The sequence below is a fragment of the Python bivittatus genome, unplaced genomic scaffold (genome assembly GCF_059951505.1).
Source record: "Python bivittatus isolate LINGU-HERP-01145 unplaced genomic scaffold, Pbiv_v1 ctg000670_np1212, whole genome shotgun sequence".
Taxonomy (NCBI): domain Eukaryota; kingdom Metazoa; phylum Chordata; class Lepidosauria; order Squamata; family Pythonidae; genus Python; species Python bivittatus.
The window spans coordinates 9,133,881-9,160,515 of NW_028277094.1; the positions used below are offsets into that span (position 1 = coordinate 9,133,881).

Here is a 26,635-nt window from a genome sequence, read left to right on the forward strand (position 1 = left end):
TGGTGATAGGTGCGCTATTGGAAGAACCTGGTTGGGGACAGATTGTCCTGGAGAAAATCTACCTATGTGATCACTAAGAGTCAACACTGACTTGATGGTACATAATCAATCAATCAATCAATCAATCAATCAACTCTCCCAAATTTTAGAAATAGAGCACAGTGAGGAATGCTTTTAAAACCTATGTGCAGTAGATTCTTTAGTTCTTCTTCTAGGACTCTCTTAAAGGAAATGGCATTATTATTATTATTATTATAATATTATTATTATTATTATTATTATTATTATTCAGCAGTTATTTACAGATGCCACATCTAATATTTCTGAACAGCTATTCATAGATGCCACATATTAATTCATGCAAACCAGGTATGACTGGGGCATGCCATCCACGAGAGAGCCATGAACTAAGGTTATTCTTGTTGATCATGCTTTTATCTGCCATTCCTTCCTTTTTTATGGCAACAACTACAGAGTAGCCTCAGTTGCTCATAATATCATTAATACCTGGCTGTGGGCTTTTGATTTGTTCTCTTTTCTTGCAGTTCAATAAACTTGATTTCCACCCCGCTCCTCCTTTTCAATGAGTTTTAAAATAACTTACTTTGCAGGAATGTTTCGAGGCTTTGTCTTCTCTGCAGTCTATAAATTAAAAAAAAAAAAGAAGGAAAGTGAAAGAACAGTTAGCAAACCTTAGCAAGAGTAACCTTTTAGAAAGTGGGGGTAGGGAAAACACAAATGACTTTTGGTAAAGACCATTTTTATCAGAGAACAGAAAGGCTCTTGATCATGGAGCCCTCCATAAATTATGCAGAATTCAAAGCAAGGGAAGAAACAGTTTATCTATTTCACTGAGTTAAGTGTTGATCTATCTATCTATCTATCTATCTATCTATCTATCTATCTATCTATCTATCTATCCATCCATCCATCCATCCATCCATCCATCCATCCATCCATCCATCCTTCCATCCTTCCATCCATCCATCCATCCATCCATCCATCCATCCTTCCATCCTTCCATCCATCCTCTATTTCACCTATCTCCTGATCCATTTATTTTAACGCTACGCAAAAGTCAGAAGACTGCTTCACTCATTTTGCAAAGCATGCCTTGAATGATTTGCAATGTGTGCTATGACTGCAAGTTCCATGGATCATGTCTGAATAACACTGTTACAAGGTAGGGTGGATTTTGGGATCCTTACTTTTTCAGTTGGCAACCTGCTGGAAAGAAGATTCCAGCAAAGCCGGGGAGATCCATGTGGCTGAAACAAGCCATTTTGCCTTGTCGCTGTGTAGAAATAATATGGAACCGCAGCACATGGAAACATCTCCCATGCAGGTTGGTGTGGGCTTCTCTCCATGTTTGTCTGCAGGCTGACTTTCAGATGGACATGTTTTAATCAGTTGTGCATTAGTGTAAAATCAACTGGCAGTTGGAGGGATTGTCAGACTTTGGTTTGGTTGGGCCTTCTACCAACATCTTCACTTATTTGATGGAACCATTAAATGCCTGGAAGTGCCAAAGCACTGATTTCTATGCACCTCTCCCTGCACATGAGTCTCAACAGTATGCCCAATATGTTGAAGGTTGGAGGACTGAAGTCAGCTGTTCTGCCTGCATCAACAGGTCTTGCAAGTGGTGGATGACAATGTGGATCCTTTCTATGGGTGAAGAGGTATAAGAAGGAAAAATATTTCTTTCTGATTTATATTTTGTTGCATTTATATCCTGCTTTTCTTCCAGGGGTTCAAGGAGAGGTAGTTGTACTTCCTCTCCGATATTATTTTCTTAACATGTGGGTTGGGCAGGTAGAGAGCAGCTCCTCTCAAATTGTTCAAATGGTCTAGGACTTCTTGGGGCGAAAAGATTTGAATCAGGATCTTTATAGCCCTTGCCCAGCTCTATATTATGCTGATTGTGATATCAAGTCAAAGTCATACATCGCAGCAGACCTTTTTGCAATTACAAATATTAGGGCTCACAGACTTTTGGATTTGGGGCTCTCATCCCAAATTAGCAAGCTGACCTTGAGTTTGCTGATATGAACAGCTGGCTAAAATGGACAGCTCCAAGATCTATGCCCCAAAGGAACCCAGATGAACGGTTTGTGTATGTGGCTGCTGGTTGGCTTCATATGTACACAAGAGGGAGATTGTGGTGCATATTTGAGCATGAGCTGTGAGTGGCTTGCACATGAAGGGGTTAAGCGTTAAATTAGGCTTTCAGACACAAACACTCGGTCCTCACCAATGGTTAGAGAAATAGATCAGCAAGATTCCACTCCTTTTATTTTTAATAACCATGAACGCTTTGGAAATATAGATGACTCACCCAGAGCCTTGAGTACAGGGATCCCTGAAAGTGCCTATGTTTAGGCTGTAATCCTATATATATATTTATTTGGGAGAAAATCTGCGTTCAAACTGAACTGGATGCCAGGGCATTTTTTGGATTGTTCTCTTAGCCAAGGGCAACAGGCTGACCCAAACCGATTCGCTGAGAGCCATTTCCCCAGCACTGAAATTAATGTTAACTTCACGATTGTTGGCCTTCAACAACATCAGGGAAATTATAAATATCATGGCAGAGAGCAGGGCAACTTTCCCCCGAGCTGTTTTTATTAGCCAGCAACAAAAAGGTCAAGATGACCGAATGTTCAGATCCGTTTCCTCCTGTTAAACCTGTCCTAGAAAAACACACTCCAAATTTTCTAAATTACTAACAATCCAGAGCCCTCTGCACTCACTGCCTTAGATACAGAACAGGGTTTCAGTTTTTTTCTTTTTTTAAACACGATTATTATTGCTGGAATCCATTGATCTGTATACAGTCCATTTATCATTCATGAAAAGACCTGGTGATCTTCACAGTATATTAGAAGAAACAACTCAGATCATCTGTCTACGGCCTTCTTATTTCTGTTTCTCTCTACAGGGATTTTCATCTCCTTCCATTCTTGAATTAAAATGTTGCTAAGCAACACCGCTGGGGGCATGGATGGCGGAAAGGCGAGACTCTATCAAACTGTTTAAGCGGTTGGAGATTTCCATGTTGATGTCTTTCATGCGTACACACACACACACACAGGGAAGAGGAGAGACCTTTTTTAATGGCATCTTCTGCAAAACGTTCTGAATCCAAATTTTCGACCTATGCAACGTCCCCCTGTTGGTGTTTCTAAGTGTTTTCTACTCATCTCTGGCTTTGTTAGCAGAGAGCACAGACCATCCACAAAGATTGCAGGGAGGGCTGGGAGAGAAACCAGAGTCTGCCTCTGCAGAAACCGATGACTGTGGGTAAAACGCATTCCTCCCCTTAGCACGGCTAAGACGGCGCCACCGGATGGAAGTTCGTAGCCTTGCGCCCCCAACGGGTCTCCTCTGAAATGCCTTTTTATAAAAAAAAATGTAGCAGAAGCCCTCTTCTCATCCATTCCTAGAGGCCCCTTTGGGAAACTAAGAAAACAGGGCAAGAACACTTTCCTACATGCTGATGGAGGGGAGGAATAAAAAGGAGGAGTGGAGGGAAGAGCAGGACAAGAAAAGGAAGAGTGAAGAAACTGACTGCATTTCCCTGGCGAGCCAAAGCACCACCATTATTCTTCACCAAAGTTAAGCATGCTTGAGTAGGAGCTCAACAGCCAGTTGCCCGATCCTTTCCTTTCTCTCCACCAAGTGCAACTCTTTACGGGTGCCAAATCATTCCTGAGCAGTGACAGGAGATGAGAGCAGCAGGCGTGGATGAGGAGAAGGTTGGGAGCTCAGAATCCTCCAGATGGCGCTGAAATACAGCTCCCAGCATTTCCCACCAGTGGCCATGCTGATGGGAGTTGGAATCCAAGATCTGGAGGACCATCGCTTCTCCATCGCTGGGTTAGAAGGCCAAGGGAAGGAAGACAGAGAAAGAGGCCCCACAAGAAGGAAGCTGAGCCTGGAACTCACCAATCCACTAATAAACAAACCTAAAAACACTTGAATCAATGTGCTACTTTTGAGAAATGTAGGTAATTTAAACCCACATTTGCCCCTTCCTCTGTGCACTGTTTTTTTTTAAAAAAAAAACATTTGTGCATTGTTTTTATTTTAAAGTTTGGAATTCTTGCTTACTGGTGCCAGACACAGTGATATGAAAGACAATTGGATGATTTATTATAAAGACTTGTATTCGTCCTCCCCAAAGATCATCTGAAATGCCCACATTTATATGCTGATCTGGGCTCAGGAGTTTGGATTACTTGGTGAACCATCTTGGAGGCACTTTTAATGGGAAAGTGGCACAAACTTGTAAAATCTAAAGGAATTCAACCACAGTAACGACGACGATAGGACCTCCTTAAAGCATGCTTAAAGTGGTGCTACCCGAGAAGGTACATGATGCTTTGATGAAAAATGGTTTTACAAAAACGTGCCAATTGTTAATTAGGGCTAATTACATTTCTCTCATCAGAAAGAAAAAATGCATTGTTTCTTTATCTCTTTTTGTAACAAAGGAGACTTTGAAATATACATTTCTGCTAAAGCTTCATTCTAAGCAGACCTCCAAATTATTCCTTTTTTCTCCCCTTCCCTGGGATGGCAAGCTGTTGAGTCTGATTGTCTTCACTGAACAGTTCACTCAGCTTTGATAATTAACTTTTGATCATTAGTGGCTTTAATGGGGGTAATATCATATTGTCCTAGTCACCCCCCTGGCCCCCACCAGTTACTTTAACACTCATCACCTTTAATCTTGGAACAAAATGATCTCACCAAGCCTCCATCAGCCTCACTAGTGAGGTAGTGATTTCTGCTTCTCATTTCGGTGGCTAAGTTTTGATTTGTCAGAGATGTGATTTGAAGGTTGGATGATTAATTTAAAGTACTTCAGATGGATTCCTTTCTCCCTCTTCAAAAGGTGTTATTGGCAAAATCTATGGAAGAATGGGCTCTAAATATATAACTGTAGTGATTTGTGGCTCACTGAGGCCTTTATATAACGCGGGAAAGGTTTCCAAATGATGCAGAATCTGCAAATGTTTAGGGCCTTCAGATATATATGGAAGTTGACAGGTTAGGGAGAATGATAATCCAGTGGAGAAGAGGAAAGGACCCCTTACCTGTAGTTTAAATTCAGACCCAGTGTTACCATCTCAGCAAGAATGGAACTGAACAGGGAGATTATACTGTGGCGGACAGAAACAAGCCTAGAGTGATCCTTTGGGGCATTAACCGGGTGACACACATCCACTGCTAATTTTGAATCTGAAAATGTACATTAAGATAATTAAAGGTAATTGAAAAATGGGGAGCAGATTGCGACAGGCAATTTTGGCCACTTTGCTTGGTAATTTCCTTATGGTTTTATCTTTATGGTTCTGTCCCTCGAAATATGTCATGTGATGGATGGATCAGCCTGTGAGGTGGAACCTGTGATTGCATAGCAATATTTTCACGATGGGGTGAGGGCTCAAAGGGGCCAATTATGACCAATATAGATCTTTGCAAAAAGAGGAGCCACACCTTTGTAAACCCAGGCAAGGAGGACACCTTTCAGCACCCCCTTTGGCCCATGGCGACCCAGTAAAATGTTGGGCTGGAAAATATTGACTAGTCCAAGATCACTCCATGAATTATATGGCAACATGGGAATTGGAACCTGAGTCTCACAGATCCTAACATGACATGGGCTCCCTGCTTTCAATTTTTTATTCATCTCTGAGGGAGTATCTGATCTCTGCTTCCTTTTTTTTTTGGCTGCCTTCAAGTCAGTCTTGACTCCTTGGAGACTGCCTGGATAAGTCCCTGCAGTTTTCTTGGCAAGATTTCAGAAGTGGTTTGCCATTGCCTGCTTCCTAAGGCTAAGGGAGAGTGACTGGCCCAAGGTCACCCAGCTGGCTTCATTCCTAAGGCAGGACTAGAACTCACGGTCTCCCAGTTTCTAGCCTGGTGCCTTCACCACTACCCCAGACTGGCTCTCTCTTCCTTTTCAGGGAGGAATGAAAATATAAAATTTCTTTCAAGCTGAGTTTGCATCTTGGTGACTTCATGGATTCATCTAGGTAGGCTTCTTGGCAACCATGTGGACGCAGTTTTCCATTTCCTTTCTTCAGGATGTTTTTCTGATTTTCCAGCCTCAACTGGATTTCCTGTTAATTTCTTACCTACGTACTAACCAGTACTGATGCTGTTTAACTTTCCAAGATCAGCCTGGTGCTTCTTGTAGCTGGGCAAAGCTACACACTGTGACCATTACTGAAGAAACCAAAGACTCACTGAATTTAGATAACAACTGCTCAGTCTCAAGACTATTCTTCCTATTGGGGGAGATGGGCGGTGTACAAATGTAACAATCAATCAATCAATCAATCAATCAATCAATCAATCAATTCTTTCAGTCAAAGAAGATGGTTGCTTGAACACAGATGGGTTTTGCAGATACCGATTACTCAAGGACATTCCAATATAGCTTTTTTCCCTAGCCTGGGATTTAAGCTGCCTTCCTGCCCCCTACAAGTCATCCACCTGTTTATTATTTCTTAATATTTCCCCGGTTGGGCTCACCGGTGGTTATAATCACTCCATGTCCTTCCTACTCTGCTTAGATGAAGCTCACATCAGCATCGAAGGAAGCATTGTTTGATATGATTCCCACAAAAATTCTGGGTGTGTGTGTATGTGAATTCAGCTGAAAATACAATTTAACTAACTCAACAAGACCCCCCCCCAAAAAAATTAGACTTATGTCTCCTTGAGTGAAATCCAACATTCTCTCCACTCTATAATTCAATATTACAGGGATACCTATAAGATATCCTAAAGCCACAGTAAGAGGAACATGGAGGCCAAGCCTGCACAAGGTGTTCTGGCAAGATGGCTCCATCAAATCAATGCCAAGAGAAATCTGGCCTTTCTTTAATTTTCTGTGACATAAAGCTGGCAAGGCTGTCTTTGAGAATCAAAGGGACGTGGGTTAGGTCACCTTAACCCTGAGGTTGGTGCAAAGGCTATTTATCAAAAAGCCATGTTTTAGTAGTGTTGTTCCTGACACATCCCTGGTCTCTTGAGTTCTATATTGCATTCACCAGAAGCCTACACTTTCCTCCCAGACAATCTAAATCAGAAGCCTTTTCTTGAGGGGAAAACCCCCCCTATGAACTGAATTTTGAAGCTACGGTGGAACAGTTCTCCTCTGATTGATTCAACTGTCCTTTTGCAGCTAATCGTTAGGATCTAAGGATTATCTTGGTTCTTCTATTTCAGCCTTCTTTCGGTAAGACGCCTGTTAATAATTTGCACATTTACATCTTCCAAATATCCTAAACTAAAACTTCCATGGCCCACGGTTCGGCTTGCTAACTGGGAACAATGTAATGGAATATCCAGGTAAATGGCAGAGCTGGTGGGCTAGAATTCTGCATGGGAACAACCCCTTGGTTTCTACACTGCCTAATTTTAGCAAAAGATGAAAACATACTTATTTACATATTTTTCAGGTTGGAGATATTTAGGACCACTAACCACTCTCCTGGTTTCAGGGTAGCTAAAGCCCCTGCTTTTGACCACCCTTAACCCCCCCCCTTCTCCCCAACTCCTCCATCTACATTCTTCTTCTCAGAAAAGTTAACTGTCACTGATTTTCAGATATAAAGGCAATATTGCTTTCATTAATGGAGCTACTGGCTCCTGTCCTGGTTGACTCATTTTCCATCAAAACTCCCAGGACTTGCATGGTGATTAACTTCTTCAGCCACCCCAGGTCTTCTTCTGGTTCTCTGCTCCCAGCACGGAAGCCTGACCTTTGCAGATCTTTTCTTCGCTGATATTTTGTGCCATTTCTGTTGGCTTCTCAAGGTGAAGCAGTATTGGTCCCGACTACAGGTTTAATGTGAAACCTTTTCAGAGAAGGAGCAGATAAACTCATCTAACTCCCAGCAAGTCTTTAGGAGGACAAGGGGACAACCCAGGGGGAATTTATCTCTGCACACCCCCTGGCATTTGCCAGCTATGGTTTGTGTCGCCATTATTGCTGTGAGGAAGAGAGCCCCATGAGTTAAAATTATCTTTGGCTATCGGGAAAGACTGTCTTTCTCTCCTAGCCTGAGTTGACTTGCAGTAGTTGACCTTAGATTCTCCTTTATGATCAAGGTCTACTTTACTGAGCTCCTCAAGGGAATTCATAGCAGTCCTGCATGTCTTTCCTTCTCTCAATCAATGAATAACTCTCCAGTGAGAAGAGGGGGGAAAAAGTGACATTGCTGTGCGAGAGATGAAGAAAGAGAGCTTTGCTGGCTGTTATCGACATAAAAAGCTTTGGTTATAACATTCATATGAAGGGCTGGGGAGTTTTGTTTCTGGTTTTTTTTAAAGGCAATTGCATATTTATGCTAGGCCGTAAGAGATCACTGGGAAATGAAATGCAAATGGTCCTGAGCATCCGTGTTTCTTCTTTCTCTGATAAAGCCAATTCCTTGTCTCTTTCATCTCAATATCAAGCCACAAAGTTGTTCTGCACAGAACACCATTCTTCATATCCTTACTTTCTTCAAATACGCTAAGTTCAAAACCATGGCTTGCACACCACAAAGGTAAAAATTCATACAAATTCTCAAGACAAAAATAAATAAATCCTATTATGATATAATGTAGTGAATGAATCGATTCTGATGAGCCTGTTACTAGCTCCCAGTTTGAATCAGATCAAACAATTTATTCAGAGAGGACCATTTTCATGATTAAGTTCCCAATTGCTTACTTAGTCTGCTTTCTTTAAGCCTTCTGCAACAAAGAATGGAAGAGTAAATAGTAAAAAAAATGCTGTTTCTATTAACAATATACTATATTTTCTTGTGGGTATTGAACATTATAGCTGTTATCTACGTGGGATCTAAATGTCAGGATCTTAGATGAAGCTAATTTTTGTTTTTACTAAAACCAGGAGGTTCATGAACTTTTGCCTATCCCCAAATTTCCAAGTCACTCTGGAGGTCCCTCCTTGGGTTAAAAAAATCAGGGACTGAACTTTGACATGCTCAGAAAGAATTTCTGTGATCTGATCAACATTTCTCTGGATCACCTTGCAAGTAAAGCTTCATTACGAAAGGGGAAGAGGCCCTCCATTTTTAAAAAGAATTTATTCTATTTGTTACAGCAACATCGTTACCCCTAAGACTTCAGTGAAACTCAATAGAAAGTAAACAGCTTGCATTAAAATACTCTATCAAAGTTATTGATAGTTAGTTGCACCTTCATCCATCTGTTTCCCCCCCCCCATCGCTTTGACAAGATGACCTTGTTCTCCTTGTGTGTTCAGTATTGATGTCATGACTGAGAAATGACTTCTCAGTGCTTCTACTGATAACAAAATAAATAGGTTGTGTGTGTATGTGTGTGTGTGTTGTCTGGAAGGTAAACAGCTTTTTTAAAAAAAGAGTGTAGCTAAAAAGGAATGAAGGGGTAGGTGAACAGGAATGGATATATTATTGGAACGAGAAATGTAGGAGCCTAAAAAAAAAAAAGGATGGCTGTAATTGCCAAATCAGCTAACTTTTAAGCGGGGTTAAAAAACAAACACACACAAATTGTTGGGTAGAGAGATTCCCTACTTTAAGAATTTAAAGAGAAGCAGCACTTAACCTCCCGTTTGAAAAGCCTCGGAGCAATCAAATAATTCTTTTTGCATGCAATTATCCAATACAAAGAGAGAAACAATAAATAAAATATTACAAGTCGATCGCTGACATAGAGGAGGTTTAGTGTAATATTATCGGATAGCCACATGTGTAAAAGAGGATCATGTAAGCAAAGTGGGGGAAGAGAGGAGGGGGGAAGAGATTAAAAAATGCACTTCGACCATTCGTTCTGCCAAGAATCACAAAACAATGAAGTGAATCAAGTGAGTGGTATCAAAGTTACTGGGGTCCAAAACACATCACTATCCAGCAATGTGCTTTAAATTAACGACAGACATTTCAAAGGTTAAGAGGGCTGTTTCTTAGGCAGAGAGCAGAACAAAGACGCTGGGAGATGGAGGGAAAAAAAATAGCAAGCCTTTATTGCTTAAAACGCTAGATTTTGCTACACTTTACTCGGATAAAAACTTCTTAACCAAGCCAATAAAATGTGCAAGAAAAGGGTTGAGTTGTTTCTGCAGAGAGTGTTCCAAGGCGGTGTTTTTTCCCTCTGGAGAGCGTATCTAAGAAACTTACTGACTGTGTTCATACAACTAAGCCAGTTAAGGACTGAGAGGCTGAGACTGCATTCCTACAACCTGCTCAGTTTAGTTAACTGCTACCCATTGATGGTGACTGGCATAGGTTGTTCTGCGAACCCAGCCAGTTTGGTTAGTTCATGGTCCAGGGTATCACGGAGTTCATTCAGTAGTCAGGTTAAAAGGGTTGGGTGAATGCAGTCCTGGCATGGTCTGAGAAATCAGAGAATCCTGTGGGAATGGCTTTACAACCATGAGAGGGTTAAGCTTTGTGAGATGAGGCATTTCTTGGTCCTGTGAGATCTGGGGGCTTTATAGAGAAAAGAGAGGATACAATTTGAAGCCCCAGGCTCCACTCCACTCCTGAAGCCATGGGCCTACAGGGACCCTCCCTCAATTGTCACTGAATTGTAATTATTAATGTACTAGTGGGGGGAAGGGAGCCAGCTTGGTGTGGTGGAGAAGGCACCAGGCTAGAAAGCAGGAGACCACAAGTTCTAGTCCCGCCTTAGGCACGAAGCCAGCTGGGTGACCTTGGGCCAGACCCTCTCTCTCAGGCCTAGGAAGGAGGCAATGGCAAACCACTTCCAAAAACCAGGCCAAGAAAACTAGAGGAACTAGTCCAGGCATCTCCAGGAGTCAACACTGACTTGAAGGTGCGCACACACACACGCACACACACACACACAGACAGAGGGGGGGAAATGATTAAGCAACTCAGGAATAGCATTCAATTCCATTCCAGGTTAATTTAAATTGAACCAGTCTGAACTAACTTTAGTTTCTGTTCTGACCCACTTATTCTGGTTCTATCAGGTGCTGGGAATATGCCCCTGGCATGCCAGTCCAAAACTTTACCCCCAAAGAGCACGTACTGTCCTGATATAAACTCTATCTAACCTCAGTTGCACTATATAGCTTAGCGCCCTCTCCATGCAGATTATCCCAAGCAATGATTAAGCAATATCTTGTGGGACAGAAGGTTTTTTTTCCTTTTTTTTCCCTTTCTTTTTGCTGGAGATCTACATTGCAATCCTTAGAGCATTGCACTAGGAATATGAAAACAATTCACACATGCTATAATTCTCTCAACTTGCTAGGAGATAAGATGACTATGGTGGCTGAGACAAACAGCCCAATTGCCTTGAGTGGGTAAGAGGTAAGAATAATGATTCCTTCTTCTACAATTTTCTAGTTTGGGGATGAATGAGTGATTACTTCTTTATCATAAATTAAAGTAAACTATATTATATAAAACTGATGCAACAATTCAAGACTGGGGTCTATATTGTTCTTGTTGGCAACTGTGCACCTATTCCTTGATTTATTGAAAGGGATCTTGCTATGGAAATAGGTTGTTGAGTGTGCAAGTCATGTACAATGCTCAAGTGGACCTCGCTGAAGGTCTTTGCATAGATGGGAAAGTGCGTTACCATCTTGAGTTACTGGCTGTTGCCGGTAAGTAGTTGCACATGACTACAATTGGATTATGGCCAAAATAATTGGGATTAGGGTCTTCATACAAATATAGGGCAGGGTTACATTTTGCTTATACATGTGGCTATGATGTGGCTATGAAAATGCCATCTCTATAGCACAAAGAGCCCGGGAATCTGTTCCTCCAGATTCCAGACTGCTAGAACATTATAAAATATAGACATTACCACATCTCAGTTTTTATGATTCTGCTCAATAAAGCATTAGGCAGATGTTTACCTGCTGTTAAGAACTGGAGTCTTATAAGCTTCCATACATTTTTTTTTTTGAACGCAGAAGACTGAGACCATATTTGTGGTTAACATCAAACAATTAGAACAACATTTTAGAAACCCACCAGTAGCATTTTTTTTTAGTGAAGAAAAGCATTTGATACTAATTATGTAAGGAATACTGAAAGAGGAACTCAAGATATCTTTTTGTGAACTAAAAACACAGCATCAGTAACAGATCCAAAGACGCAAATGAAAGTTGACTCCAAGTCTAAGCCCTCTTTGTTTTCTTGTTTTGCATCCACAAGACGTGCTAAGGTCCCCAAGCTGATTAGATGGGACACTTTGTGAACTTGACACATGTGAAACTATCTCTCTGATTGCTGCTGAAGATTTCTTCATTTCCAAAGTGTTTAATTTTCCATAAATCAGCTCTGCAGGGTGTGGATAAACCTATGGATGGATGCTGGAATGCAGGAGTGATGGCAGCATCCATGGAGGAGGCATTGAAATTGGCAAAGAAAGTAGAGATGCTTATGTTGCCAGCTCTGTCGACCTGCCATCTTGCCTATTTTGACACCTCCTGAAGTGTAAAAAGCCTTTTCACAGCATGGGGGAACACACTGAACATCTGGGAGGAGGAGGACTGTAAAGGGCAAGCTGATGGTGCAAATGGGCTTGTGCACCATTTTTCTGCTTTTTCCTGGATATTTGGGGGCAGGACTTTTCTGCATATGGCCTCCATTTAACATGATCTCTAGGTTTTCCTATGCAAAATGGAAGGGTGCTGCTGACTTTTGACAGTCATGTTGCAAGGAGCTCCCAGAGCCACACCAAAATAGTCTGGTTGGGTATCTGTGGTTCTGGGACCACATCTTGCCCCTCACTGCCATCTTGGGGCAGTCACAGTTCTGGGGCAGTCAGAACTGATTTCTTAATGGCCCCCAACCTGGTGCCTTTGATGAGTTGTAAGAAGGACAGAATGTTGGTGAGCTGGAGAAGTTTGCCACTTGGAAGGGCGAGGACAACCAAGGGAGTCTTGGATAAAATAAGGTCTAGAATGCCTACAATGAAGGAAAATGCAAAACTAAGCGCCTCTATTTTGGCAGAAATGACATCCTTCATATGGGATAGTTGGGACAAAGTCCTGCAATGCCGATGTCAGGAAGGCTACCTTTAGCACTTTGAAAAGCAAAGCTTGGAAGTTTTTGGTTTCTTAAAAAGCTTACCTGATCATTATCGTCTTCATCACTGCTGAGTTTCAGATCATCTTCAAGCATTCTTTGCAGGGGAAAGAGAAAAAGAAACAGAGATAGCAAAATTATGCAAAGCAGGCCTCGTTGTAGATTTTCAAGAGAGGATAAGACCAGGAGAATTCTACTGAATGCACTTCATGCCGGCCTTTCTCAACCCAGGAACCTCCTGTAAGTAAGTCCCAATCAGGAGTGGAGTTACACATGATGGAGCAGTGGAAACAGGTCCATCATCAACATCTGGGCTACTCTAGACATCTGGAGCTTTCTCAGGTTGATGCTGACCAGTAGAACATCTTTCCTTCAGGCCTAACCTCACAGCCCTTGATGTTCACTAGATAACTTGTACTTTAAAATGGCATTGTTCCTTTCTTCACCAAGATGGTCCTTGGTCCCAAATACCCTCATAGCAATATGATTGAGCGAGACTTAAAGTGGAAAGTGCACAGGGTTGGCAAACTGGCGTTTTGCCTTTTGTGGGTATTGATCATGTAGAAACCATTACTTCCCAACAAAAGTAATAAACACTCATCATTATCTAAAGCCAGAACGCCTCATACAATATTTAGTCCAGGGTCTGCTGGTACCCCCACAGCTTGTTGCTCTTGTTGTCTCCAGAGCCTCTTTCACCACCCCAACAAATTTTGGGTGGGAAGCATATTGCAAGCATTCAGATAGGTCTACCACCTTCTAAAACTCAAAGAAAAATACATAACTCTCCCATTTAGGAAAAAATAGAGAATTCCTGGTTTTCCTGTATGTATAACTTCCTTTTTTTTTTTTTTTTTTTGCATGATTGCCCCACCATTGTGATCCTCACACCTCCCAAATAATTGTTGCTAACAAAACGTTTCCATCATTACTGGTCTAAAATCATCCATGAATTTGAGGATGTACATGTGTCAAACATAGGTTGGTCATATGATTAATCCTTTTAAATATACTTCATCAGATAGTAGCTCAAAATCATCATCATCATCATCATCATTATCATCATCATCATCATCATCATCATCATCATCATCATCATCATCATCATCATCATCTTAGTGGCTGCAGTAAAGCCAGTCAAACAGATTTGCTGACGGGACTTTCTCCTATAAACAACACCATGATACGATTGCAACAATTAACCATTAGGTCGAAAGTAAGCTAGGGAAAGTTTTGCAAAATGAGATCAAAATGTGGTGGGATTTCAAAATTCAAACTGATAAGCATTAGAACATGATACACCAGGCATTGCTGTTATAGAAAAGAAGTGTTTCATTGATGTGGCAATAATTGGAGACATCAAATTGATGAAAAACCAACTGAAGAAAACATCAAAATATCAGGACTTACAAATTGAGGCTGAAAGATTTGGGAGGAAAAAAAAATCCACTGGCATACCAATTGTAATTGGACCTCTTGGTGCAAATATTCATCAAATATTTAGAAATCTTAAACTTACTAGACTTGACACAACTAAATTTGCTAAAGGCTACCCTACTTGTAACAGTATACATTTTATGGAGATGATACCTCCATGAACTAAGATTTCAGACTAAGTACTGAATCACTGGAGTCAACACCCAGTCAATTAGACTGTGATATTCATTTGGATCACAACAACCACCGCTCTCCAGCTCCACAGTGTTCAACCTCTCTGCTTACTTGTGAAATGTGCAAGACAGAACATTAGCCAGTTCGTAAGTCATTCATCTTTCGTGACCTCTGTTGTTAGGAGGCTCAGCTGCTACAGAATATCTAGACCTGAAACAACTGATCATTAACCTCCTAATCAATGACAGATGCTTCTGTCAAGTATAAATCTGTAAATAGGGTTGAGACTGGAGATCTCTTTTCCCCCATCCTTTCAAACAAGAAACCTTTAGGAAATATTAATTGTTAACTGTTTGGATTCTGAGGCTGAAAAACGGGTGCTTGAAACTTGTTTATCTAATTGCCATCTTTGTTGCTTGAGTGGGATAGGTTGCCTGTGATGTTCATGGCAACAGATCACGGAGCACTATTTACCCTGGATTCTTATCAGCATGGTACATTACACTCTTCTCAAAGGCCAAGATGCCTTCAAGATTCAGTTACAAAAACAGCACCTAAATCACAGGCTACATGGGAATGAGTATCAACATTAGTGCCATCCAAAACCAACCCTTCCACCCTTCCTTCCACCCTTCCTTCCACCCTTCCTTCCACCCTTCCTTCCACCCTTCCTTCCACCCTTCCTTCCTTCCTTCCTTCCTTCCTTCCTTCCTTCCTTCCTTCCTTCCTTCCTTCCTTCCTTCCTTCTCTCTCTCTCTCTCTTTCTCTCCTTCCCTCTCTCTCTCTCTCTTTCTCCCTTTATGCAAAACTTCTGGCATTTCAAAGGAAACCTTTAATGAATCTATTTGGGTTGCTAAAACTATAGAGATCTAAGAAAGGAAATGATTAAAAAAAAAGCCTGAAGGATTTTATTTCTTCATTTCATGCACATTTTTATTCACTTAATGTACTAAACATCCTTTCTTGACAAAGAAAACATGGAAAATGGAAAGAACAGGAAAAAGAGTAAAGGATGATTAATTAAGCACAGCCGAAAAGAGCTGGTGGAGAGCTGTTCTTAAATTGGCAAAAGGCTTGGCAGATAAAACTGGCCCAAGGAATTTTTCTGTCTGAGGTGCCGGGGCATCTACCGTAGTGGGGGCAGTGGGGGGACGAAGAAAGGGGAGGGCTGTCAAAAAATAAAATAAAATAAAATTGAGTGTTGAGTTTTCCTTGTCTCTCTCTTTTTTCTTTCCTTAGTCAGCACTACTTAATAAAGAATGCAGCTCCTTCCTCTGTCTTCTGGTTCATTAATTTAACTAATCCAGAACTCAACCAGAAGGAGGTGGCAGAGTTTGGTGGCATTTGGAATAATTAAAAGTGAACTGAATAAGATATTGATAGAATCTGCTTTACTGCTGGACGAGTTTGTCTATGGGGCTGGAGAGGCTTCTCCATACTAATCAGGATTAATTTGATAGAGGGAAATGGGTACCTATTAAGTATAACAATATCACGTGCGTTGGGGAAAACCTGGAACTACAGAGGCTTTGCATCCAGATGAGAAATTTGGTGGATCTTTTATTTATTTGATTTATATCCTGCTTCAGGGCAGGGTATATAGTGTTTCCTTCTTCCATTTTCCCCAGAACAACAACCCTTTGAAGGAGGTTAAGTTGAGAGAGAAAGAAAACTCACCCAATGAACTTCCGTGATTGATGATGAACTTAACCTGGATTTTTGTGGTGCCAGTCCAACCCCTTAAGCGCTCTGTTGTCAAGATCCAATGCAATGCCTGTTTTTTCAGTCTAGGAATCCTTAGGCTATGGAACAGTGGTTCTGAATTTCTGCTGTACGTACATCACAAAATCACAACTGGGGTCTGCAACAAAATGTTGTACTACATTTTCTCGTCTCAACAAGAGCGCTCCTGGTTATTGTTCCAGTCCATCTGTTAACCCGCTCCAATTCAAAGGGATTCAAAGGGAGGCTGTTTTTGTCTTATTTTTGAGCAGTCTAGGGCCTAATGGTTTGACTGTGCATTTCCCTGAAAAACAGTGGGAAAATGCACCATTTTGGAGGAACTGAACCATGGCTATCTGAGGGCGACAAATGATTCCAGGATAGAACACTGTTTCAAGGTAGTCTAGGGAAAGGCTGAAGAGAAGCGAAGACTTTTGGGAGTTTCTTGAAATTCAGCTGCATCCCCCCCCTCCCCGATCCAAATGATGATACAATCCATGTGTTAGCAATGGCATCACCCCAGAGTTTAAAGCATTTGCTAGATATATTAAAGGAAAAGTGAACGCAGGCAGCAAGGCTAAATGAAAAATGAAAACAACCCGCTTCCTAAAGTGATCTCTGAGGATATTAAGAATTCACTTCATTTTCTATTCTTCTCTGACCCGACTGACATAATTATTGAAAAATGCAGGTAGTTGTTTGTCTTGTCATCCATAACAAATGCATCTGATCCCCTGAAGGGGGGAACCTCCCCTCCCAAACTCTAGCTGAGGGAGGACTTTCTGCTCTCATTATTAGGGCGATGCCATTTACCCCCGATTGTTTGCACATTCTCAATTTGCACCCTCCTGTCTTCCAGGGAGATGGGCATGAAAGCAGTTAATCGATCTACAAGGATTTGCTAAAATTTGTTTTGTGACAGCCTTGAATTTATACCCTTAGGGCATGCTGAAGATATGGAAGGATAGGAGCTGATTTGGGAAGGGGGCTGAACAGGAGGGAAGGAAGGAAGGAAGGAAGGAAGGAAGGAAGGAAGGAAGGAAGGAAGGAAGGAAGGAAGGAAGGAGAGAGAGAGAGAGAGAGAGAGAAAGAGAGAAAGAGAGAAAGAGAGAGAGAGAGAGAGAGAGAGAGAGAAAGAAAGAAAGAAAGAAAGAAAGAAAGAAAGAAAGAAAGAAAGAAAGAAAGAAAGAAAGAAAGAAAGGCTAAAGCTGGGCTTTTCCCTCTTTGAAATATCACCCCAACCTGTTGGTTATATTTCACATTTTCACAGATCTCTAACTAGTGCCTAGAGAGCCAGTTTGGTGTAGTGGTTAAGGCACCATGCTTGAAATCAAGAGACCACCTTAGGCATGAAGCCAGCTGGGTGGCCTTGGGCCAGTCCCTCGCTCTCAGCCCTAGGAAGGAGGCAAGGGCAAGCCACTTCTGAAAAACCTTGCCAAGAAAACTGCAAGGACTTGTCGAGATGGTCGCTAGGAGTCAACACAGACACAAGGCACACACACAATGACTAGTGCCTAATTATGAGCAGTGTGTTACTTCTTCACTTTCGCAGAGCTAAGCATAAAACTTTCTGTTGGGCCATCTAAGCACATGCAGGCTGATATTCTCTCAGTGTCTGGAAAATCAACTCTTTTTGCCAACACTTATCCTTCAGCTTTCATACCTCTCCAAATTTTCCAAGGTAGAATGGATTTGGCTGATTGGAAGGTACCTACCCAACCAAGTAGTTAATAAAATGTTTTTCTTCTAAAAGAAAAATCCTAAAATTATGCCTAATTTATGGGAAAGTATATTAAATCCATCTAAATTTCATTGCATGTGTTTCAGTTTGCAAACTGTTGGGATATAGGCTGTATCATAGAATCATAGAACTGGACGGTTGGAAGCTACCGCAAGGATTATCTAGTCATTAATGACTGAACATGTGCAAAATTGATGTGAATTAATCATGTTAACCAATTTAAATGTAATTCGTTGAATGGTAGGACTGGATTTTGGATTATACAAAACAATCAACAACAATTTAAGCCATTGTGAAAATGGAAAATGTATTTGATGAATATGGCTGCTATTAAAAAAAAAACATTTACCAGATAAATGTAATATATAAGTATTTATATACGCATGCTTTCTGTTTCCCACAGCTATTTCCTTCAAGAATTTCATAAAACTAGGGGAGGAGAGGAGATCCTTGCCTTGAAATCTCAGAAGAAATGGCAGAGGAATTCTAAGGAGAAAGACAACCTTCTAAATCATGAAACGTGAGAGTCACCCATTGACCAAAACGTTCAAGCCATTTTTTAAACATTTCCTTGGAGATTTTCTATATTACCATGTGGTCAAAAAAAGAAAGAAACTCTCCAGAGGGAAATGGAAGTTACAAGCATAATTTAACCTGCTAGTCAGGATCACTGTGAGGGATTTTATATATGTGTGTATTTGATGAATTTTAAAATTCATTTTCTCCCCTCCTCTGTTTCATTATCATTCCTTCTTTTTTTGTGTATTAACTATCTTATTATTGAGGGGTGTGTGTGTGTGTGTGTGTGTGTGTGTATAACTTAGGGAATTTTGATCCAGAAAAGACAAACTGTGCGTGGAATGTAATATTGGCTCTTTTCGCCTGGAAACGCACCTTACACATGAAATTCAACTCAGAAGATTTGATAAGAAAGACTGCCAAGGCAATTCTATTTACCGATTTATTTGTGAAGTATTCTATTTCTGAGCCTTTTTTTCAAGACAACCGTCTTCTGAAGAGACTTTTCTACCTTAAGTGGGCATGCTTCTAGAGAAAAGGTATTTTTTTGGTTCACGCTTTGATTGACCCATTTGAAAGACGGGGTCTAGCAAAGTGAATTCAAGGAAGCTTCAAAGGTGGCAAAGAACGTTCTCTGATCCCACCCAGTTTCAGAAGATGATTCTTTCTTTGGCAAATTGATTGGTGGGAGATCTTATGTTGCTAAGAAACATTCCATTCTGTGTTGTCACACTCAATCTGCCTTAGCACCATATCAGTAATTAGTGTAATTACAGCTGGTGAGAGGGATGTAACCCCTGTGGTTATCTATTAGGTACCTCACAATCAGAGAGCATTTCATTACTCATTTCTCCATATTATCTCCCAATTTCAACAGGATTAAGCAAAATGAATTCTCCAAGAAATGTCTTAATCTAGATGCCCAGTAATTTCCACCTTTTTAAAATAACGATTTGAACGATACTGTCCCCCACCCTACCCCCAAATGAATGCACACCTTCAGTAGAATACAGCTCCCTTTTGGCTCCTCTGCCACAGTCATGATTAAAAGTAGTGTTCAGAAGTATATATTGGGGAAGTAAGTTTGCAGAATGAAATGGAGACATTAAGTTAGGTACAGAAAGGATCATGAATTTTCATGTAGGCTTCTCAAGGCATTCACAGAGATACGGAAAAAGGATGGACTGAATGTCCAATATGTAGGTTTGTTCAAAGTTGCTTCTGATTCTATTTAATTGATTTTGCATTATGTTAGGTTGGTAGCACACATATTGTGTCCATATGAAAGTGAGATTTTCCTCTTTTCCCCTCTGCTATTTTGCATTTTATTTACTTCTTCAACCCACCCACCCACATGCTTACTTAATGGAATTATTGTTGAGTCAGAAGCAGAACTGGATCTTAGGTTTTTTTTTCTTTCTGCTCTGTGTGAGAGGACCAAGTTGGCATTTGGCCACTATATCATCACTCTCCATTAGCAGTAAGTATAGTTAAAGTTGTTGTACAATTTTGCAGAGAATTTTAAGATGTCATTCCCTTCTTTCCCCATAATGCATAAAACGTGGAGCTCCTATCAAAGCAAATCCAACACTTTGAATCATCGTTCATAAAATCTCTCAAGAAGATTGTGGAGTCCTTTTTAGCACATGTTCTCTCTCTCTCTCTCTCTCTCTCTCTCTCTCTCTCTTTTTCCCCCTTTTCGGAATTTTTATCCCATCTTTATTATTTTTTATAAATAACTCAAGGCGGCGAACATACCTAGTACTCCTTCCTCCTCCTGTTTCCCCCACAACAACAACCCTGTGAGGTGAGTTGGGCTGAGACAGAGGGACTGGCCCAAAGTCACCCAGATGTCTTCATGCCTCAGGCAGGACTAGAACTCACTGACATCGGTGACTCCTACAAGGTCCCGTGTGAAAACAAGGTCTTTCATTCAGTGATTGTCCTGGATCCAATGACAGGTCCTGTCTTAACAGTGAGTAGGGACTCAAGGACAATTTAGAACTTCTTTGGGCATAGATTGATTTATATGGAATCAGTTGGCACTAGCATAGTCAATTCATAAAGTATAAGTTGCAAGGCAATCTTGGCTAACTCTTCCAGGACCTTGGATAGCTCCATAAGCTCTCAACTTGTTCCAACTTTAGTGTGACTAACAATAGTGAGACTAACTTCCACCCAGCCCTGGGCCTTATATGTAAGTCAATCGTTTCACATTATTACACAGCTGTCCCCACCTTTGAGTTCTGTCCTCCTATGTTGCCAGCCAGTGCTGCCTCCAGCTGGCCAAAAGGACATAAGAAACACCAGCCGGCTATCTGTTCTTCCCTCATCCACATTCTTCCCCCTCTGTGTTTTTGCTTCACCGAGGGAGAAAAAAAACCCAAAAGGTTGTTGTGCAAAAGGAGTGGCAAAATTGATCCTTGGATCAGCTAGTGAAGAAGGGGGAATGATGAGAAAGCTCTACGGTGCCTTGGCTGTAAAAGAGAAGAAAAGGAATCCCTAAAGCTGGAAGAACCACCAGTGAGAAACTTCTTGTCTCAAAGCTCCAGAAATTTGCTTTTCTTTTTTCTGAGCCAACTGGTCCAGCTTCCCAACATGCATACAAGCCCACAGTTTCATGGGAACGCAGGGGCAGCACCCCTTTCAGATCAGCACAACTTCTATCCAGGGAAGCAGCCTTAGAGCAATCTTCCATAGCCTAAAGTCCTTCAAAGAGAATAGGGCTAACAGAATTTCCAGCCAGTGTGGAAAATGAGCTCTAGTTTCACCCATCAGGAGGGTTCCTAGTTGCAGACAGGTGGCTTAGATGCTTGCAGACACCTTGTAAATCAAGCCCAGTTGCAATTTCACACACCCAGGAGTTTCCCTCTGTTGTGCCCACAAATATGCTTACTATCTGGCAGCCCTTTAGCTCTGAGGCCTTCTAGTGGACCCTCCAGGATCTTTAGGAAGAAGATGACCATGGATGGCTGGTTGGTCAGGTGGAAATAAGAAAAGGTTCTTCCACTGACCCCAAATCTACGTATGAAGCTGAGCATTATGCATGAATGTTATTCAAGTTGTTTGGGAGGAAAATTCATCCTCAGTATTAAATAACTAATAACAGCTGATTGTTTGATACTATTTCATACTACTGCATCAAGTTTAGCTTTGGGTGTTTGGTTTGAAAAAGGATGTCAGAAGAAGTTGAATCTTACCGTTTCTCATTTCCTTTGCTCCTCTCAGGGTGAGCCTAACTGGATTATGGCATGAATTGGGGAAGAGAGAGGTAGATATTCCCATACCCTGGGAGAAGAGCCATTCCCAACAGGGAGGAGACTGAGACCAGAACCACAATGTCCACAACAAAACAACATTGCATCTGTTTCTGCTGAGGAGAAGCCTTACGGGAAGGTGGATTATGGGCTCCTCTGATCAGTGGCAGATTTTCCATTGCTGACTCACCCTTACTGGTAACTGGACCTTTATGAATTTCTAGGTATGACACCTCCTTCTGCTCTTTGGTTCATTTCCAAATCAACAAGTGCACCCAACACACAATCAACAAAACCAATCAGACTGATGGGCTTACTTTTCTTTCTAGACCCAGAAGGCTCCTTGAGGCAAATTACAGGGTGTTGCCATGGTTAGCCAGCATTTTGGCTTTTTTGCTTTAAACAAGAGATCCCACAGAAGTCTTCAATAGTTTCCAGAATGGTTGGCAAGGAGGGTGTGTGTTTGAGAAGCTCAAATTCCAAAAGCCCTTGGGATATATAAACCTAATTGTGCAGTTCTCTGGATGAAGACCTATGTTTCCCACCACTTGGGAATACTCAGATGGGAGGCTGATAAGGAAGATCAGGTTGGATTGGGAAGTCAACAATCAACCTAGATGGAGCCAATGGCAGAATCACTTCCAAAGTCTAGCCAAGAAATCACCAATTGTCAAGTTTAAGGGTTTCAAGCAAGCAGAACTAAGATTGCAACCTTGAAGTCAGCCCACCCACCTTTGGAGATTTTTTTTTAAAAAAGCAATCTTATTTACATGCACAGTAACTGCTTTACCAGATAGTCAAACATGTCAACACTTTCTAGGTAATGTCATAAAGATTGAAAAAAAAAAGAAGGGCAGGAAATTATATTTGTGTACGGAAATTGCAATGTGAGATTAATGGCATTTTCTTAATTCTCAGCCTCACCTTAAGGCACTGGATTGATGCAAACGATTGAACAAAATTGGAACACCAATACTTTTTCTTCGAGGAAATGGGAGCTGGATAAAATTGGGTTCATAATAAGCGAAGGTGGACACTGCATGCTAAAATAGTGCCAGAAGGATAGCTTTATGTTGCTTTTACTTCTACTTGTTAACCTTGCTAAGCCTTGAGAAATTACAATGCTCTGAGCAGGACATATACGGTGGAACTGAGAGGGACACCAGAGTATCCAGTATATTGGACTGAGACATTGAATCCCCAGAACTGACTCTAAAAAGTGCAACATTGGCAACCCTCAGCTGACAAGCTTTTGTGCCCATAAGGAAGACTTGATGGACTGTCCAGATTTTCTGATTCATAACTTCTTATCAATAGCCTTCGAGGCTGAGTGATGCAAAAGACGGTGTCTGCTCAAGGCTTAAGGAGAGACGAGGATCCTTTGTCTAGAGCTCCCTATGAGAGAGCACTGAAATTTGGCGACAAACCACTGACAAAGGAAGCATGATGTCCCGTCAAGTTTTAGAAGTAAAACAATAACGACAGATTGTTCGGTTGAGTACAAAATGCAGATAGATAGATGATAGATAGCTGGATCATTAAAATGCTATCGATGCATTAATGGAGCAGAATGCTGTGCTATTAAAGTGAAGAGAAAAGAGACAGGATCTGTGCTGCTCCACGTGTCCCTAAGGAGTGACCTGGACAAGTGAACTTCCATCAGGATGGACCGTACAGCGAAGAACAACCTAGCCGTGCATTTGAGAGGAATCAACATGTTGGTATGGATTCTCCTGAGTTCACAGAGATGAATAGGTCTCCTTATTCTACTTTCTCACTGTAATGGTGCTGTTCAAATATAGTTTGACATGAATGGATTTAAACCATAATATTTTCATCCTGATTTATTTCTTTCCGTGGCAAGCTTAACGAGGTGGATTAGTTTGTGAAAGCCTTGCTGACTAAGTGTGAATTCATCTTGGTAATCATTGATCCCATGTGTAAAAGGGATTCCCCTTCAATACACCCTGTAGCTTCAGAATGTGGATGATGATGATGATGATAATAATAATAATAATAGCAGCAGCATCCTTCTGTTGTATTTGTAGGCTTATTTATTTATTGTCCAGGACCAAGTCACAACATTTAAAATACAGCACCTCATTAATACTTGCATATGTAATAATACATATAAGAGGAGGAAACCCTATAAAATTAGCAATTCATTGGAGGCACCAAACGATCTGTAGGCTGACAACTTGTTCACTGCTTTTGTAAGCTACATCATCATGCATTACTGTATTTAGGAACAGCATATGAATTCATTTGAGCAGAAGCCCAAGTGAAAATAAGTTTTGGGCCACTTTGATCTGGAGGCAAGACTAGACCATCTATGATAAACAGGGATCACAAGGAGTGATCCTACAGATTTTGTTCGGTCGAAATTCCCATCATCCCAGACGGTCATAATGGCTAAGACTGATGGGAGGTGGAATCCAAGCAAATGTGGTTAGATATCGACTGCCATTTCTATTATGCTAGGACATTAAACAACATATTGTACGCTGCATTTGTTTAGGTTTGGCTTAGCTAGATGAGTGGAATCAGGCATTGTGGTTTAATCAACAAATATGGTTTAACCAATCCATAGCTTGGAGCAATGAATTGATTCTCTCCTGTCAATCTGTCTAAGATAAAATTGACTTGGCGTTTGTAGCATAGTTTGCCAGAGAATAAGCAATAATTGCACAAGGAATACAATCCCCTACTTTCCCCTACGTAATGTGAAAATAAAATAAACATGCAAAGAGATAAATGAAAACATATTTCTTTGGCTTTTTTAGGGCATGTTTTTTATTTTGAGACTTGCTTTCTTTGGCAGGCTCCACAAATGTAATACTGCTTGATAACCTGATTGAAAAATTAGATCCTATTGTTTTATAAGGGGTTCCAGGCTGTCTGGGTAAATTTTACCCCGAAGAAACAGAGCAGGGCTTGAATTTCCCCAGGCAATTCAAACATTTTTTTTTTTAAAGAAAATGTAGTTGGCTATAGCCCCAGGTTTGTCCTGCTTAGAATCCAGAATTTTCTTCGCTGTTTTGAATTATGGTTCTGAAGTAAAATCACATCCCTGTGTTAAACATGTCTCAGGATATATTTAACTGTTACAATATATTCTGCAAAATTAAGAGTTTGAATACCCCCCCCCACTCCAACCCCTATTTGGGCTTCAGGTTCAACGCCATCCATCCATCCATCCATCCATCCATCCATCCATCCATCCATCCATCCATCCATCCATCCATCCATCCATCATCTATCTATCTATCTATCTATCTATCTATCTATCTATCTATCTATCTATCTATCTATCTATCTATCTATCTATCATACGCTCTTCACAAATAGCAACATATAATTGTCAAGGAGGAAACTGCATGCCAATTAAAACAGACAAAATGCAGACTACCAGCCTCATAATATTAGGGATTTCAAGGGATCAAGGGCTTCTCTGGGGATGGGGGTCAAAACAATCAAGATGGCAGCCCTTTGGTTGAAGCCCTGTCGCTTTTTTACCTGCACCACACATAAAACAGGGTGGGACTTCTCACCTGGTCAGGGGTGCCATCTTGACTTTTCTGACACCCCCCTCCCCCCTCCCTCCCCCCTCCCCGTTGTCCTTGAACAGTGTTGCAGCCATTTCTTACCTCAGGACTTTATATTATACTGTTGGGTAGCATATAGGAAAAGAAATCATTAGCAATACCCTGTCAAATGTTATCTTCATCCCCTGCTTTTCTCTTGGGGACTTTTTCCCTAGTGTGTGTGTGTGTGTGTGTGTATGGGGGGGGGCACGATCTAATTGTTTCCATGCTGGATTTTCTTAAAAATGACCCGATAGCTCAAAATAGATTGGCAGCTAAATCAGAGGTGAAGCTGCGTGATCTGCTTGGCCTTCTTTCCTAGCATGTTTTAGGGAGGTAGCCAAAAAATAAATAAATAAAAGTTATGTGGCCCTTTAAAGACTCATATTTGTTAAGATGCAAGCTTTGAGGAACTACTGCCCATTGCATTCTGAGGAATTGATAGAAACACCTTCCACCCCCATCACTGGAGGAAGGTAGTAAAAAAAAGAGAGCCAGTTGACCTAGTGGTGAAGGCCCCAGGCTAGAAAGCAGGAGATGGAGAGTTCTAGTCCCACCTTAGGCATGAAGCCATCTGGGTGACTTGGGGCCAGTCCCATTCTCTCAGCCCAACCTACCTCACAGGGTTGTTGTTGTGGGGAAAATACGAGGAGGAAGGAGTATTAGGTATGTTCACCACCTTCAGTTATTTATAAAAATAAGAAAGGCGGGATAAAAATAGCTAAAAAAACCGGGAGTTAGCAATGAAATGTAGAAGCTACAGACAATGATAATTACTGACAGACAATAGCCATTCAGAAAACAGCTGTTCCCTATGATGCAAACATTTTTGAACTGCATTCTTTCCTTGCATATAATTCTTAATTGAGCCACTGAAATGAGTCATGGAGGATAAAGCTACTGATGGCAATTATGACGGCTGTATATTGCCTCTAGAATCAGGGTCAACACACCTTTCAATATTCTGGGGACCAAAACAGGGGGGCCACTGTGCTCATCTCTGACTTATGGACTTTCCACAGATAATCTGTTTCATCTGCTCTGGGAAAACAATGCTAAACTCAGGAGGGCTCTTTTGAAGTTCTTCCCTTCCCTTCCCTTTTTATGGCTCAATTA

The 26,635-nt window shown here is 41.1% G+C and overlaps 1 protein-coding gene across 2 annotated transcripts in view; it reads right to left on the reverse strand.

Annotated features, from left to right (window-relative positions):
• AFF2 (ALF transcription elongation factor 2) overlaps positions 1-26,635 on the reverse strand; it is a 294,472-nt gene that overhangs the window by 66,219 nt on the left and 201,618 nt on the right. For both annotated transcript variants that reach the window (XM_088151636.1, XM_088151635.1), the window contains 2 exons: positions 13,131-13,182; positions 605-642 (listed from right to left, as the gene is read on the reverse strand). In XM_088151636.1, coding sequence (XP_088007762.1) covers positions 605-642; positions 13,131-13,182 — 90 coding nt within the window. The remainder of the gene's footprint in view (positions 1-604; positions 643-13,130; positions 13,183-26,635) is intronic.